General features: G+C 43.9%; 1 protein-coding gene across 1 annotated transcript; it reads right to left on the bottom strand.

Annotated features, from left to right (window-relative positions):
* Positions 1 to 1,338: 1,338 nt before the first annotated feature.
* LOC120991344 lies at positions 1,339 to 3,324 on the bottom strand. The gene is made up of 2 exons (XM_040420172.1): positions 3,236 to 3,324; positions 1,339 to 2,500 (listed from the first exon to the last, which is right to left on the bottom strand). Exons 1-2 carry the CDS (start codon positions 3,251 to 3,253, stop codon positions 1,355 to 1,357), a joined length of 1,164 nt encoding a protein of 387 aa, XP_040276106.1. The 5' UTR covers positions 3,254 to 3,324; the 3' UTR covers positions 1,339 to 1,354.
* Positions 3,325 to 16,392: the final 13,068 nt, after the last annotated feature.

Below are 16,392 nucleotides of genomic sequence, written 5' to 3'. Positions count from 1 at the left end.
GCCCTCCTCTGGACCCTCTCCAGCTCTGCTATGTCTGCCTTGTTCACTGGAGCCCAGAACAGTACACAGTACTCCATGTGTGGTCTGACTAATGATTTGTAAAGTAGTAGGAATATGTTCTCATCACGGGCATCTATGCCCCTTTTGATGCAACCCATTATCTTATTGACCTTGGCAGCAGCTGCCTGACACTGGTTTTTGCAGCTTAGTTTGCTGTTTATTAAAATTCCTAGATCCTTTTCCATGTCAGTGTTACCGAGTGTTTTACCATTTAGTATGTACGGGTGACTTGCATTATTCCTTCCCATGTGCATAACTTTACATTTGTCAGTGTTAAACCTCATCTGCCACTTATCTGCCCAAGCCTCCAATCAATCCAGATCCCTCTGTAGTAGTATACTGTCCTCTTCAGTGTTAATTTCTTTACACAGTTTAGTGTCATCTGCGAAAATTGATATTTTACTATGCAAGCCTTCTACAAGATCATTAATAAATATATTGAAGAGAATAGGGCCCAATACTGACCACTTAGGTACTCCACTAGTGACAGTGACCCAATCTGAGTGTGTACCGTTAATAACCACCCTCTGTTTTCTATCATTGAGCCAGTTACTTACCCACTTACAGACGTTTTCTCCCAGTCCGAGCATTCTCATTTTATATACTAACCTTTTATGTGGTACAGTGTCAAATGCTTTGTAGAAGTCCAGATACACGACATCCATTGATTCGCCGCTGTCAAATCTAGAACTTACCTCCTCATAGAAACTGATTAAATTAGTTTGACATGACCGATCCCTCACGAAGCCATGCTGATATGGCGTTATTTGCTTATTTCCGTTAAGATGCTCTAACATAGCATCTCTTAGAAAACCTTCAAACAGTTTACCGACAACAGATGTTAAACTTACCGGCCTATAGTTTCCAGGCTCTGTTTTTGGACCCTTTTTGAATATTGGCACCACATTTGCCATGTGCCAATCCTGTGGGACATTCCCTGTCAGTATAGAATCTGCAAATATCAGAAAATGATGATTACACTTACCGGTAATCGGATTTTCCTGACCCCACGACAGCACCACTGAGAGATGGCTCCGCCTCCATGGACAGGAAACCTGTAGCATAAAAAAGGTGGAGCCACTCTCCCACCTCAGTGGGTTTACAGAGTATGAGAGGGACTCCCCTTTGTTTTTGTTTTTTGCATCTCAGCACGTGAAATTTAACACCAACCACCACCTTAGGGAGGGAATTAGACGGGTGCTGTCGTGGGGTCAGGAAAATCTGATTACCGGTAAGTGTAATCATCATTTTTCCCCTCCCCACGACAGCACCACTGAGAGAGATTACGTAGAATTCAAGGGTGGGTGACAACCTCTAATACTTTAGTACCAAAAAGTAGGTCAGAGATGGAGTCAAGCTGAAGTCTATAGTGCTTATAGAAGGTAGAGGGAGAAGCCCACGTGGCCGCCCTGCAGATTTGGTCAATAGAAACACTAGACCTTTCTGCCCAGGAGGTAGACACCGCCCTAGTAGAGTGAGCCTTCAAAGATAGTGGAGGAGAAAGACCAGAACAGGAGTAGGCTAAAGAAATTAGCTCCCGAATCCACCGGGCGATGGTACTTTTGGAGGCAGCATTACCTTTCCTAGCCCCAGCGTACAAGACTAACAAGGACGAGGATTTTCTCCAGTCCTTGGATCTCCCTAGGTACTGGATCAGGCACCTTCTTACGTCTAATAAGTGCCATCTTTCTTCATCCTCAGATTTTGGCTCTGGAAAAAAGACTGGGAGAACTATCTCCTGCAACCTGTTAGTTTTAGAAGGTACTTTAGGAATGAACTTTGGATCTGGTCTTAGTATCACCCTATCCTCACGTATGGTCATAAACGGGGGATTGATAGATAGGGCCTGAAGCTCGCTAACTCTACGTGCTGAAATAAGAGCTATCAACATAACCAACTTTAACGTGAGATTTTTAATCGAGCAATCTTCAATGGGCTCAAATGGACGAGTGGTCAAGGCTTTTAAAACTAAGTTCAAGTCCCAGGGGGGAAATCTGGGTCCCTTGACTGGTGCAACCCTATCCACTGCCCTGAAGAACCTGACTATCCAGGGATCCATGGCCAGGCTCCTACCGCTTAAACCTGAGAGGGCCGAAACCTGAACCTTCAGGGTACTTTTTGCTAATCCTAAAGATAGCCCTCTCTGTAAAAATTCTAAGACCTGTCTGGTGGAAATCCTCTCTGGCCAAATACTGGTGTCAAGACCTGCAAAGGATAGGAATCTCTTCCATATTCTGGCATAAATAGTGTTAGTCACTTTTTTCCTGCTACTAAGAATAGTAGAAATTAGTGCTTCTGAGAATCCCTCCTTAATTAAGTGTGCCCTCTCAATCTCCATGCCGTAAGATGTAAAGATTCTACCTCTGGGTGCATTACTGGGCCCTGCCTCAGGAGATTCGGAATCTCGGGAAGAACCCATGGTTCTGCTACCGACATGGACCTGAGAAGAGAGAACCATGCCCTCCTTGGCCAAAAGGGAGCGATCACTATCATGTCCGATTTTTCTTCCCTTATTTTTTTGAGGACTCTGGGAAGAAGTTGAAGAGGGGGAAAGGCATATCCCAGATGAAATTTCCATTCTAGGAGGAAGGCATCCACCCCAAATGGGGATTTGTAAGGGCTGAGGGAGCAAAACCTTGCTACCTGTCTGTTCTCCCTGGTGGCAAAAAGATCTATTTCTGGTAACCCCCATAGATCCACGACTTTCGCAAATACTGATGGGTCCAGGGACCATTCTCCCTGTTTCAAACGATGACGGCTTAAAAAGTCGGCCTGGACATTCTCCTTCCCCTTTTATATGCAGAGCGGATATGTGAGTTAAACCCCCTTCTATCACTGAGAATATCATCTCTGTTTCCCTCATTAAAGATCGGGATTTGGTACCTCCCTGACGGTTTAGGTATGACACCACCGTTCTGTTGTCCGACATGATCCTGACATGCTGGTGCTGCAGTTCTGGAAGGGCTGTCCTTAAGGCTAATAATACTGCTCTCAATTCTTTCCTGTTGGAAGAGAACTGCCTCTGTAACGGGGACCAGATTTCCTGCCTCAACTGACCCCGGAAATGTGCGCCCCACCCCCATGGGCTGGCGTCTGTTGTAATCACTACTGGATCGGGGTAATTCCACGGGATACCCTGGTCTAAGTTTTCCATGGTTCTGCTACCGACATGGACCTGAGAAGAGAGAACCATGCCCTCCTTGGCCAAAAGGGGGCGATCACTATCATGTCCGATTTTTCTTCCCTTATTTTTTTGAGGACGCTGGGAAGAAGTTGAAGAGGGGGAAAGGCATATCCCAGATGAAATTTCCATTCTAGGAGGAAGGCATCCACCCCAAATGGGGATTTGTAAGGGCTGAGGGAGCAAAACCTTGCTACCTGTCTGTTCTCCCTGGTGGCAAAAAGATCTATTTCTGGTAACCCCCATAGATCCACGACTTTCGCAAATACTGATGGGTCCAGGGACCATTCTCCCTGTTTCAAACGATGGCGGCTTAAAAAGTCGGCCTGGACATTCTCCTTCCCCTTTTATATGCAGAGCGGATATGTGAGTTAAACCCCCTTCTATCACTGAGAATATCATCTCTGTTTCCCTCATTAAAGATCGGGATTTGGTACCTCCATGACGGTTAAGGTATGACACCACCGTTCTGTTGTCCGACATGATCCTGACATGCTGGTGCTGCAGTTCTGGAAGGGCTGTCCTTAAGGCTAATAATACTGCTCTCAATTCTTTCCTGTTGGAAGAGAACTGCCTCTGTAACGGGGACCAGATTCCCTGCCTCAACTGACCCCGGAAATGTGCGCCCCACCCCCATGGGCTGGCGTCTGTTGTAATCACTACTGGATCGGGGTAATTCCACGGGATACCCTGGTCTAAGTTTTCGACCTCCAACCACCAGTTGAGGGAGATAAGGGTTTTCTGGCTGAGATACATCTGGGAGTCCAGGGTTATTTTCCTTCGTCTTGTTGTATTCAATATTTCCCCCTGTAATACTCTTGAATGAAACTGTGCCCATCGTACTGCTGGGATGCAGGCAGTCATTAATCCTAATAGAGACATTGCCTTTCGGACTGACATACTCGGATTCTCCTGAGCTCTCCGGGTTTCGTTCTGGATTCTGGCTATCTTTTCTGATGGAAGAAGCGTCCTTTGTTGCACAGAGTCCAGCTGTAATCCCAAGAATGTCTGGCTTGTGCTGGGTTCTAACTTGGATTTCTTTAAAGGGTTTCTATCACTTCGTTTGACATATTTAGCTGTCAGACACTAGCGATCCGCTAGTGTCTGCTCTAACAAACCATCCTAATATAATAGGTTTTGGGGCAGCCGTTTCGCAAAAAAAAGAACTTATATCTATATGCTAATGAGCCTCTAGGTGCTATGGGGGCGTCATTAGCACCTAGAGGCTCCGTCTACCTTCATAAACTGCCGCCGCCCAGCGCGTCCCTCCAGCCCGCCCATCTCCTGCTGAATGCGATCCTCCCCGTGCGCGTCTCTGTTCGGCGCATGCGCAGTGAATGTCTGACCGCTTCCCTGCACAGACATCTCCACTGCGCCTGTTCCTCGGAGCACTATGATGTCATCGGCGTAGGCGCAGTGGAGATGTCTGAGCAGGGAAGCGGTCAGACATTCAGTTGCTCTAGGATCTGAATTACCATCTGGACAGAATTCCGACATTTCTCTAGTGCTTTTGCTATAATCAAGAAGTCGTCTAGATAGGGTAGAAACAGAATATCTTCCTTCCGAATAAAGGATGCCACCTCTGCCATCACCTTGGTAAAGGTTATCGGAGCCGTTGATAGGCCAAAGGGCATGGCCTGAAACTGTAGGTGTCTGGTTCCCTTGTTTTCTACAATTGCTACCCTCAGAAATTTCTGGAAGCGGGGATGCATCGGGATATGTAGATATGCGTCTTTCAAATCTAACACCGCCATGAAACATCCCTGAAAAACTAAATGCATTGCAGACTTTATGGTTTCCATCTTGAATCTTTTTATCACCAGATTTTTGTTTAGTTGTTTTAAATTTATAATTGTTCGGTAGGAGCAGTCCGGTTTTTTGACTAAGAACAGAGTAGAGTAGAAGCCCTCCCCCTGTTCTGCCCTTGGTACCGGTACTAACACTTTTTTCTCTATCAGCTGATCCACCTCCTTTGCCAATTTTTTGGATTTTCCTGTAACCACAAATCTTTGAGGACAATGTCCTCTGAACTGCAGTTTTAAACCCTCTGTTACAATTCCAGTCACCCATTTTCCTGCAATTTCTCTCCAGGCGGAGGGAAAGAATTTTAGTCTCCCTCCTACCTGTAGTCTGTCGTCATTTTTTCGACAGCTTGTCCTTCTGGGAGGAGGAACTTCCAAACATGAAGCCTCTACCGCCTGATCCCCTTGGTCTGGGAAACTGATCTCTATCCCCCGGTTGTCTCTTTCCCTGAAACCTGGAGGTATTCTGAAAGGGACGTCTGTAAGGTCTAAACTGTGAGAAGGAGGATTCCTGAGGCATTCTCTTTTTTCTATCTGCTGCTTTTTCTAAGAGGGCATCCAGCTCTGGGCCAAACAAAAACTGCCCCTGACAGGGGATACTACACAACCGATGTTTAGAGGCCATGTCGCCTCCCCTCCAGTTCTTAAGCCAAAGGGCTCTACGGGCAGAGTTTGAAGTTGAAGCAGATCTGGCTGCCAACCGAACCGCCTCAACGGAAGCATCCGATAGGAAATCTGCCGCCTTCTGCAGGGTTGGCAATGAATTTAAAATTTGTTCCCTAGGACACTTATCTCTTAACTGTCCTTCTAGTCTCTCCAGCCACAAGGCTAAGGACCTGGCCGTAACTGTAGCTGCTATGTTGGGTCTAAAAGAAGCTGTAGATGCTTCCCAAGTATTCTTGAGGCAAGAGTCTATCTTTTTGTCTAGCGGGTCCTTTAAAAATCCCATATCATTAAATGGTAAAGAAGATCTCCTGGAAACTTTAGAAATGGCCACGTCTAATTTAGGTGCTTTATCCCATGAAGCAGTAGCCTCCTCTTCAAAGGGGTACTTTCTCTCAAAATTTTTACTAATAAAGGCTTTTTTGTCCGGCTTTTTCCATTCCTTTTCAACTAAAGCCGATATCCTCTTATGTAAGGGAAAACATCTTCTTTTCTTTTCACGCAATCCCTCAAAGACTGTGTCCGCCATAGACCTGTCTTCTCTGATGTCCTCTAGCTCTAGCGTAGCCCTAATAGTTTTAAGCAATTTTTCCGTATCAGTTACCGGAAATAGAAATTTTTTCTCTTGTTCTTCTTCCTCTAAGGATGAATCTTCCGACCTCTCATCCCTATCCTCCTCACTAATACCTATAGACTCTACGTCTGAATCCGTCTTTTCTACTGATCTTTTAGACTTTTTAGATGTGTTAAGGGATTCCTTAACCTCCGTTTTAATTAGCTCTCTAATGTCCTTCATGAAATTTGGGGATTCTTCCGCCAGGGTCTTCTCAATACAATCCTGGCATAATCTTTTGGTATAAGAAGTAGACAAGGGGCATTTACACAATGCACATTCCTTATATTTCTTTTTTGATACAGCTTTTTTAGGTGCCATCTAAAAAAACAAATGATAGATACAAAAGACATACATTAGTATCTTCATTAAAATCCTGTGTCTTACCCCTTTAGAAGCATCTTCTATACCGGCGTCTGTTTTTCAGTTTCTGCTTCCTCTGGTCTCTTATCCTCTTCCATCCTGGAGGCATAGAGGATAATAGTAAATATGTCGCAGGGAACAGCACCTCTCCTCTGAGAGTTCCACATGTTCCCTGGGAGCGCTGTGCCTGAAACCGAAGTGGTCTGTCTCTCACCCTTCTGATCCGCCTGGAGACGCTGAGGAGGAGAAAAACTGGTGGCCCAGAGTTTTAGTGAGGTCCGCCGACCTCAATGCGCTCCGAGAACTGCCGAACTGAGACATCATCCTTTTATTTCCCGTCACCTGACCGGAACCCCACTGTGGAACGCACGTCTTACCTGACGTCATTCCCGCGACTTCCGGTTTGGCGCTCCGGCGTGCTCCACTGCTCCGGCTTCAGCCTGCAGTCCCTCCGGGGTGCGCGCCTGGGACAGCCGCCCTCTGGCGTGTCCTCCATCAGCCGCTCTGCATCGCGGCCCCACGCGGTCACACTCCTTTGAGGGACCGGTGTCTTCAGTCTCAGAACGAACGGCTGGCCTGGACCAACCCCCATCCCTCAGGTAAACTCCGCACCTGGTTAAGACTGGCATGACCCATGGCTCTCTAGGCTTTCCTAGGATTTCCAAGCCATGGGTCCCTAGAAGAAAAACTTGCTACAAGATTCCTGCTCCAGGACAGGAAACCTCACTGAGGCGGGAGAGTGGCTCCACCTTTTTTATGCTACAGGTTTCCTGTCCATGGAGGCGGAGCCATCTCTCAGTGGTGCTGTCGTGGGGGAGGGGAAAATAAGGGTCTGGCTATGACATTACTTAATTCCCTTAGAATACAGGGGTGTATGCCATCCGGTCCTGGCGATTTGTCTATTTTAATCTTTTTAAGTCGCTGTTGTACTTCTTCCTGGGTCAGACAGGACACTTTTAATGGGGAATTTATTTTTACATTCAGCATTTCATCTGACAGTTTATTTTCCTCAGTGAATACATTGGAGAAAAAAAATATTTAACAGCTTTGCTTTCTCCTCGTCGCTCTCTGCGACTCCCCTTTCATTACTCTGTAGAGGGCCGACACCTTCAGATTTATACTTTTTAACATTTATATAATTGAACAACATTTTAGGGTTAGTTTTACTCTCTTTGGCAATTAATCTCTCGGTCTCTAGTTTGGCCGCTTTTATTTGTTTTTTACATGTTCTATTTTTTTCCTTATAGTTTTTCAGTGCTTCCGTGCTACCCTCCTGTTTTAGTGTTTTATATGCTTTCTTTTTGTCATTTATTGCTTTCTTTACAGTTCTGTTTATCCACATTGGTTTCTTTTTGTTCCTTAACCTTTTATTCCCATACGGTATGTACCTCTCACAATGAGATTTTAGGATGCTTTTAAAGATATCCCATTTTGTGGCTGTATTTTTATTTGTGAGGACTTTATCCCATTTAGTTAGGCCTATGGCCTCTCTTAGTTGGCTAAATTTCGCTTTTTTGAAGTTTGGTATTTTTGTTCCTCCCTGTAGAAATGCTCTTTTGAATGATAATTGGAAGGTTATTACTTTATGGTCACTATTTCCCAGGTGTCCCCCAACCTGCACGTCTGTTGTTCTGTTAGGTCTATTGGTTAATACTAAGTCCAGTATGGCCGTCCCTCTAGTCGGGTCCTGAACCAGTTGGGAGAGGTAATTGTCTTTGGTTATTCCCAAGAACCTGTTTCCTTTATAAGATATACAAGTTTCAGTTTCCCAGTCTATATCTGGGTAGTTGAAGTCCCCCATAATAACCACCTCATTATGATTTGCCGCCTTGTCTATCTCATTTAGTAAAAATAAACAAGCAAAATGACCTAGGGTATCCACGGGACGGGTAAGGGGCAGTGCCCACCCAATGCAACCAAAGGGGATACACCAAACGTGTAACTCGGTACAAGCTCCCGAGTGAAACAGCAGAAACAAAGAGAAAAAGAGCTCATAGTACCAAAAATATATAAATTTTATTAGAACACGATTCAAAATGACAGAAATAGAGAAAGCTAATACATATGATGCCGTTAAACATGATGATGAGAGCGGAGAACAAAAAAGAGCGCCACCTCGGGAGGAAAAACACACGGATGAAAGAATGGAATAATAGAGTATAGCATGGGAAAAGAAAGTGCTGGGTACAATGCCCAACCCATGTAATGAATAAGTGATGGAACCATTAGGTGCCAGGTGAAGCAGGGTCAACACATGCACAAGTAAAGATGGAAGTATGTTGCATAAAAAGACCAAGTGTAGATAAACAGAAAGATCATATAGCCAGAGGGGGGCACCAGGAGACCGAAGCTCACCTAAACAAACCTTGTGCAAAGAGACCCAGGGTGGTGCTACCCCAACGCGCGTTTCGGCGTGCCTTCGTCAGGGGCACGAAGGCACGCCGAAACGTGCGTTGGGGTAGCGTTGGAAACTGGCTAAACTGAATCTAAAGTCACTTAATCTTAAGTCATACACTTACGCAACCACACTTAATCAACCACGCGTCGCGGTCAAACTCGCGTTATATATCTCCTTATATAAATATAAATGCAGCTCACTACACCAGCCTGGTTTGTTTTCCCTCTGGATTCAAAAAGGCTGTGCTGCTCTCATGGCTGAGTTTTTATAGTCTCCTAATTAGACAGCCACACCCTAATTAGACAGCCACACCCTAATTGCTAACCTGTGCAACCCCTGAAGAAGGAAAAAAAAAAGTGTTATCACAGCACACAATACAGTCAAACACAGCCACTCATCAATGTCCACAAATAATTTAGCTCTCAGATACTCCCTCACTTAATCTTAAGTCACACACTTACGCAACCACACTTAATCAACCACGCGTCGCGGTCAAACTCGCGTTATATATCTCCTTATATAAATATAAATGCAGCTCACTACACCAGCCTGGTTTGTTTTCGCTCTGGATTCAAAAAGGCTGTGCTGCTCTTATGGCTGAGTTTTTATAGTCTCCTAATTAGACAGGCACACCCTAATTGCTCACCTGTGCAACCCCTGGAGAAGGAAAAAAAAAAGTGTTATCACAGCACACAATACAGTCAAACACAGCCACTCATCAATGTCCACAAATAATTTAGCTCTCAGATACTCCCTCACTTAATCTTAAGTCACACACTTACGCAACCACACTTAATCAACCACGCGTCGCGGTCAAACTCGCGTTATATATCTCCTTATATAAATATAAATGCAGCTCACTACACCAGCCTGGTTTGTTTTCCCTCTGGATTCAAAAAGGCTGTGCTGCTCTCACGGCTGAGTTTTTATAGTCTCCTAATTAGACAGCCACACCCTAATTAGACAGCCACACCCTAATTGCTCACATGTGCAACCCCTGGAGAAGGAAAAAAAAAGTGTTATCACAGCACACAATACAGTCAAACACAGCCACTCATCAATGTCCACAAATAATTTAGCTCTCAGATACTCCCTCACTTAATCTTAAGTCACACACTTACGCAACCACACTTAATCAACCACGCGTCGCTGTCAAACTCGCGTTATATATCTCCTTATATAAATATAGCTCACTATACCAGCCTGGTTTGTTTTCCCTCTGGATTCAAAAAGGATAACACAGTGTTACCTCTCAGAGTACAGATAATGTAGTAGATATCACCTGCAGTCCTATGTAACCCCACAGATAACACAGTGATAGCTTTCTGAGTACAGATAATGTTGTAAATGGGTGTGAGCACCCAAAATTCAAGACACGCACAGTGTGACCTGAAGTCTGGGGCCAGGATGCAGCAGTGTGGGCCAAATTTTCAATCTCCTCCTCCAACCCTACCGTGAAACAGATATGGGGATGGACATTATTATATACAGGAGAATACAGTACTATACCTGTTACATCCAGTGACCTCTCCTGGGATGTAGACTCTTTCCTCAGTGTCTGCATTCGGAGATAAGACCGCCATGACACCTTCTTTCAGCCGCTTCTCGTCTCTGCAGAGTTTCACACCAAAAAATTTAGGTTCCTCACTTTACTATCATCCTCTCCTTCCTGGTGTCTCAACACTGTCATCCTGCTGCCCCCAATACTCTAGAGCCATACAGATAGTCCCCCATTCCCCATAATATTATTCCCCCTGTATCATAATGGCCCTCTCTGTATTAGTATTATTAATATTAAAGGGAACCTGTCACCGGGATTTTGTGTATAGAGCTGAGGACATACATGGGTTGCTAGATGGCCGCTAGCACATCCGCAATACCCAGTCCCCATAGCTCTGTGTGCTTTTATTGTGTAAAAAAAACTATTTGATACATATGCAAATTACCCTGAGATGAGTCCTGTCCCTGACTCATCTCACGTACAGGACTCATCTCAGGTTAATTTGCATATGTATCAAATCAGTTTTTTTACACAATAAAAGCACAGAGAGCTATGGGGACTGGGTATTGCGGATGTGCTAGCGGCCATCTAGCAACCCATGTCCTCAGTTCTATACACAAAATCCCGGTGACAGGTTCCCTTTAATGACCCCCTCTGTATTATTATTATAATGGCCCCCTCTTTGTTATTAATATAATGGCCCCCCCCATCGTTATTAATATAATGGCCCCCTCTTTATTATTAATGTATTGGCCGCCTCTTTATTATTAATATAGTGGCCACTCCACTCTTATTCGTATGATGTCCTCAGTGGTCCTCCTCTTTCTGCTCCTCCCTCACCCCCATAGTGCCCCTATAGTGCCCATTACCTCTGCAATTAGGGTAGGGTACATAAAAAAATAATAATTCATACTTACCTCTCTCTATTACAGCTTGTGGCATCCCAACGCAGGCGGTCACGAACGCCTCTCTCTGCCTTCCCGCGCCGCGTCATCGCGTCTTCTCGCGAGATTCGACGCAGGAGGTCACAGAGAGGTAATCGTGACCGAGTCCTGCTTCGCTCTACTGCCTTATAGGCTTCAGGCCTAACGGAGGGGATGGGAGCCATAGGCTAACGTGGCCCTCATTGAAATTTCTGCTGCCTGGCGCCCCCTGCAATTTGGACAGAATGGGACGACACCTTATTTTTGAGTACATCTCTGATACATTTTTGAGTACATCTCTGATACATCTCTGATGTCCTCCATTGTAGTGGAATTGCCTCTAGGAGAGGCTTTCCTATGTTTTATTATAAGATCGCAATGCATTCCAGTGTAGAACGCAGAAGTGACTTCAGTAAGAACACTAGTGCCCAGGGGTGCACCACCTCAGGCAGCACCAGGTAGAGGCAAGAGGGGGGCAGCGGAAGGGCCATTGGCAATGAGCGCTTTCATTGTGGCAAAGGGGTTAGGTTTCAGTTTTTGCCTCAGGCAGCAGAAAGACTAGGTGCACCCCTGCTACTGACAGTCACTTTTATTGTATTTAGACCTTTTTACATGCTTTTAGGTCATTTTAGAAGGACCATTTCTATTGCACTATTCTGCATTAATAAAGATATATATAAAAGGTTTTGTACCAGCACTTTCAGTGAATACCCAGAAATGAAATTACTTCTGATTGTTTATCTGGTGGCCCGGATGTGTGTGGACCATGTACAACTGCAAGAACAGTATTTAAGTACGTAAAATATAATGTATTGTCCATTGAATTTATTGTAGTCCTGATGAAGGGGAGATTGTCCCTGAAACATGTTGAGCTCCACCCTGGTGACTGCTGCCCCTATACCAGACAGGAGGACTTGGCGCGAGAGGTGTGGCGGGCTACAAGTACATGTGCTGATCTTATTTATCCCCAATTTGAGTGGAGTGAATACCTTGCTAAGATTGCTTTTAATGGTTTTAACCCTTTACACCTGACTACTAGATGGACTGTATAGATACGAGCACCTCTAACATCTACTTGCTTATCTTATACTGTTGTAGACATCAGGACTATACATTTAGATTACACATAGGGAGATTTTCAGGCGTATATTTGCTGTAGATAGAGCAAAAAAAACAAATAATAGCTGAAGCTTACTTGAGCTGTTGTAGTTGTAATCTTATTATGGCGTTGGAACATAGACTGTCCACTAGATGGCGATATTTTATAAGAAAAAAGTTAAAGGGTCACCTCATGGGATTATAGATCATAATTGTGTATAAACATTATTTCCCAATCATAAATAAATATAAATAAGACACGTGGACTTGACTTAATGGAAAGATTTGGCCACGACCAGCTTTATAAAAGAACAGCTTAAAATGAACAACCTTAAAACAATGAACCATATAACTTAATAACCACAGATTAGACCAGCCATAAACTCGGCCTAAATACCAGAATAAACTCGTCCTCTCCCCATTTCAGTGAGCGACTTTACCCCTCCTTCTAATAAAGCAGGCGTGGCAATACCAATTGCAAGGGTGGGAGCAGCTCCTCACTTGCGGCTTGGCTGGCAGCGCTAGAACTGCCAGCCACCGCAATATATATACACAAACTGCTCCCCCACAAGATATACCTCACCCAATGACCTGACTGTTGCTGGGCATCAACATTTACTCTGCCCAGCAACGACCCCTCATAGGTAACCTTAACAGCCAATCTATCCTCATTTACCCTCTACCCAGAGACAATGGCTATTTTTAGCCAACTTGACCACCACTCTTGGCGGGAAAATTCCCGCCAAAACAGCCATAAGCAATATAGGATGATAAAAATCCCATGAGAATCCCTCCATATAAGAATTTCGGGATTCCATCATGGGATTATAGATCATAATATATAGTGTATAAACATTATTTCCCAACCATAAATAAATGTAAATAAGACACGTGGACTTGACGTGATGGCCACGACCAGCTTTATTAAAGAACAGCTTAAAATTAACGACCTTAAAACCATGAACCATATAACTTAATAAACACAGATTAGACCAGCCATAAGCTCGGCCTAAATACCAGAATAAACTCGTCCGCTCACTATTTCAGTGAGCGACTTTACCCACCGGACCATGCCAACTTAAACAGGGGGCCCCACCCATAGCTATCTCCCCCCCAACCCATAGCTATCTCGATCATTGCCTGAAAATACAAATTAAAATTATCAAGGCCATTGTCTGAAAGGTGAATACCATCTGAGAAATAAAGGCCGGACAAACCTCCCTCCAAGTCCACGTGCCTATATGAAAATCCCCAAACTAAGGGCATAAATCTTGCCATAATTCTGTTTATGTGGATCCTAATTCTGTCCAACTATTTAAAATTTGTATAAGACAGCCACAATAAGCGCAGGACCATTTCAGAAAAGATAAGACGAGAATCAGGAAATAACCGCCGCACCTGAACAAAGGTGCGTTTCATGCCGCATGCATGAAAGATAATAACATCAGGGTCCGGATACAGCGTACACATTTCCAAAATGATGTCAATAAACCCTTCCCAACGATGCCTCTAACTCCATTCCAATAAACTCTTGCGACGTCCGTAGACCATGAAAGGTTATCACCGTATGATCTTCCTGATGCTCTACGCAGGGCCCAATAAACGAAAGAATGGCCGACAATCCATACGGTGATCCCTTTGAAACCTAAGAAACAAAAAGCATTAGATGACATCAGGGATCGGACGAACATACAGCTTATAACGGTTAGAGGACCACCTACCAATCTTTTTCATCAAAGACGTACCCAACCCTGATTGAGCTGCTGTAGTGGCATCCCCGATTCTGAAGGAGTGTGAAGTAAAGCGAAAACCCTCTAAACCCAACTCCTTAAGGCATCTGTACAATACTGCCCGAAATTGATATTGTGTCAGCGGGGAAAGATCCAAATGAATAAAAAACAATGAACCGTCTACTGGCCTGCGGAACCAAAAAGGTGATAATATACTTACCGGGCAGAGATTACCTGACCTGATTCTGCCCACTCGAATCCAAGAACCCCTTCCAGCCTGATCCGTCTTAGAACTAGGAAGAAAAAACAAAACATAATTAGAATGAATATGTACATTTTCCAAAAGCAATCCCAGATTAGACCTTCCGTTGTTTGGCAACAGCTCGCTAATCCTAAAAGCGCCCAAAAAAATGCATAGAAAAACAGTAGAGAAAAGTAAAGCCTCATAATCACTCACGCAAACCGCAGATGTAGCCTTACACAAAGCAACCAACAGACCGGGTGATATAGCACGTCTACTATCAGGGGAACAGTTACCTCTCTTATAACCCTTTAAGATTTGCTTCACCATGAAATAGTCCAAGAAAGAAGAAACACCTAGCACCTTAAGAAAAAATGACACACCCTATAAAATCCGAACAACCGTTGCATGAGCCAAACGATCCTTAAAAGGCGACAAACAAAAGGCTATTGCAGAAACCTCGCTACCTAAAAAGGGGACTAACCCCTACATTTCACAAACTGACACCAACGACTCCAAGAACGGACATAATCGGACCACGTGGACAGAGATACTGATGATTGCAGATAAGACATACCTAAGACCAAATCAGATTCCACAGATACTGAGGGCACAATTCCCAGTCTATATCGGCCCCTCTTGCCAATGTGCGAAATCTCTGAAACTGAAAGCGAGAAAGGGCATCAACAACAGAGTTATCTATACCTAGAATATGTTGTGCCTTCAACCAAATATTCAATTTTACACAGAGAAGAACTAAATGACCCAGCAGCTTAACAACAAGTGGACATTTAGAGGACAAACAATTAACAGCAAATAACACTATTATCCGTGTGCATAAAAATCCTTTTTATTAGCAAAGAACCTACCCCATAAAACTAGAGCCACTACAACAGGGAACAGTTCCAAAACCACAATATTCCTAGTCACACCATTAGCCACCCATGATGAGTGCCATTCAGAAGCACACCAATGACCGCTCCAATAAGCCCCAAATCCAATAGCCCCAGAAGCATCAGTGAACAAATCTAGCCAAGGAGCCGATACAAATTACTCCTGCCAGTAAGAACGACCATTATATTGCTGAAAAAATTCTAACCAAATTGCAAAATTGTCCTTGATATCTTTACACAAACGGACTTGAAAAATCGGATTACGAATACCTGAAATTTTAGACACTAGCTGCCGACAAAAAGCCTGTCCAATTGGCATAACTCTACACGAAAACGCCAAGAGACCTAACAAAGATTGAATTTCTTTCACCGTTGCTTTCCTTAAACCCACCAGTTCAGTAATCAATGAAAAATTCAAATAACTTTTTAAGCAGGAAGACGAAACTCACCTTTTACCGAATCAATTATAATGCCTAAGTATTCTAAACAATCAACAGGATAAAAAGTATTCTCAACAGACAAAGGAACACCAAACTCAGAATAAATACCGAAAAAGGAATCTAACAGATCAGAACAAACTTGGGAGTCAACAGGATCTATGAACAAAAAATCATCTAGATAATGCGTTACTGAACCCTTCATGCACCTAACAGAGACGAACCATTCTAGAAAAGAGGAAAAGGCTTCAAAATAAAAACAAGACAGAGAACATCCGATAGGCAAACATTTATCAAAATAAAATAAACCCTGAAAATGAAAACCAAGAGAATTAAAACAAGAAGGGTGTACAGGCAATAAACGAAAAGCCGACTAAATATCGGCCTTCGCCATCAGAGCTCCCTTACCAAATGAGCGAACCAGATCAACTGCCGAGTCAAAAGTAGCATATTTCACGGAACACAATGCCTTATTGATTTCGTCATTCA

This window comes from Bufo bufo, chromosome 2 (assembly GCF_905171765.1).
Source record: "Bufo bufo chromosome 2, aBufBuf1.1, whole genome shotgun sequence".
Lineage (NCBI taxonomy): Eukaryota > Metazoa > Chordata > Amphibia > Anura > Bufonidae > Bufo > Bufo bufo.
The sequence above is the reverse complement of the archived record's forward strand: the minus strand, read 5'-3'. Positions and strand labels throughout refer to the sequence as shown.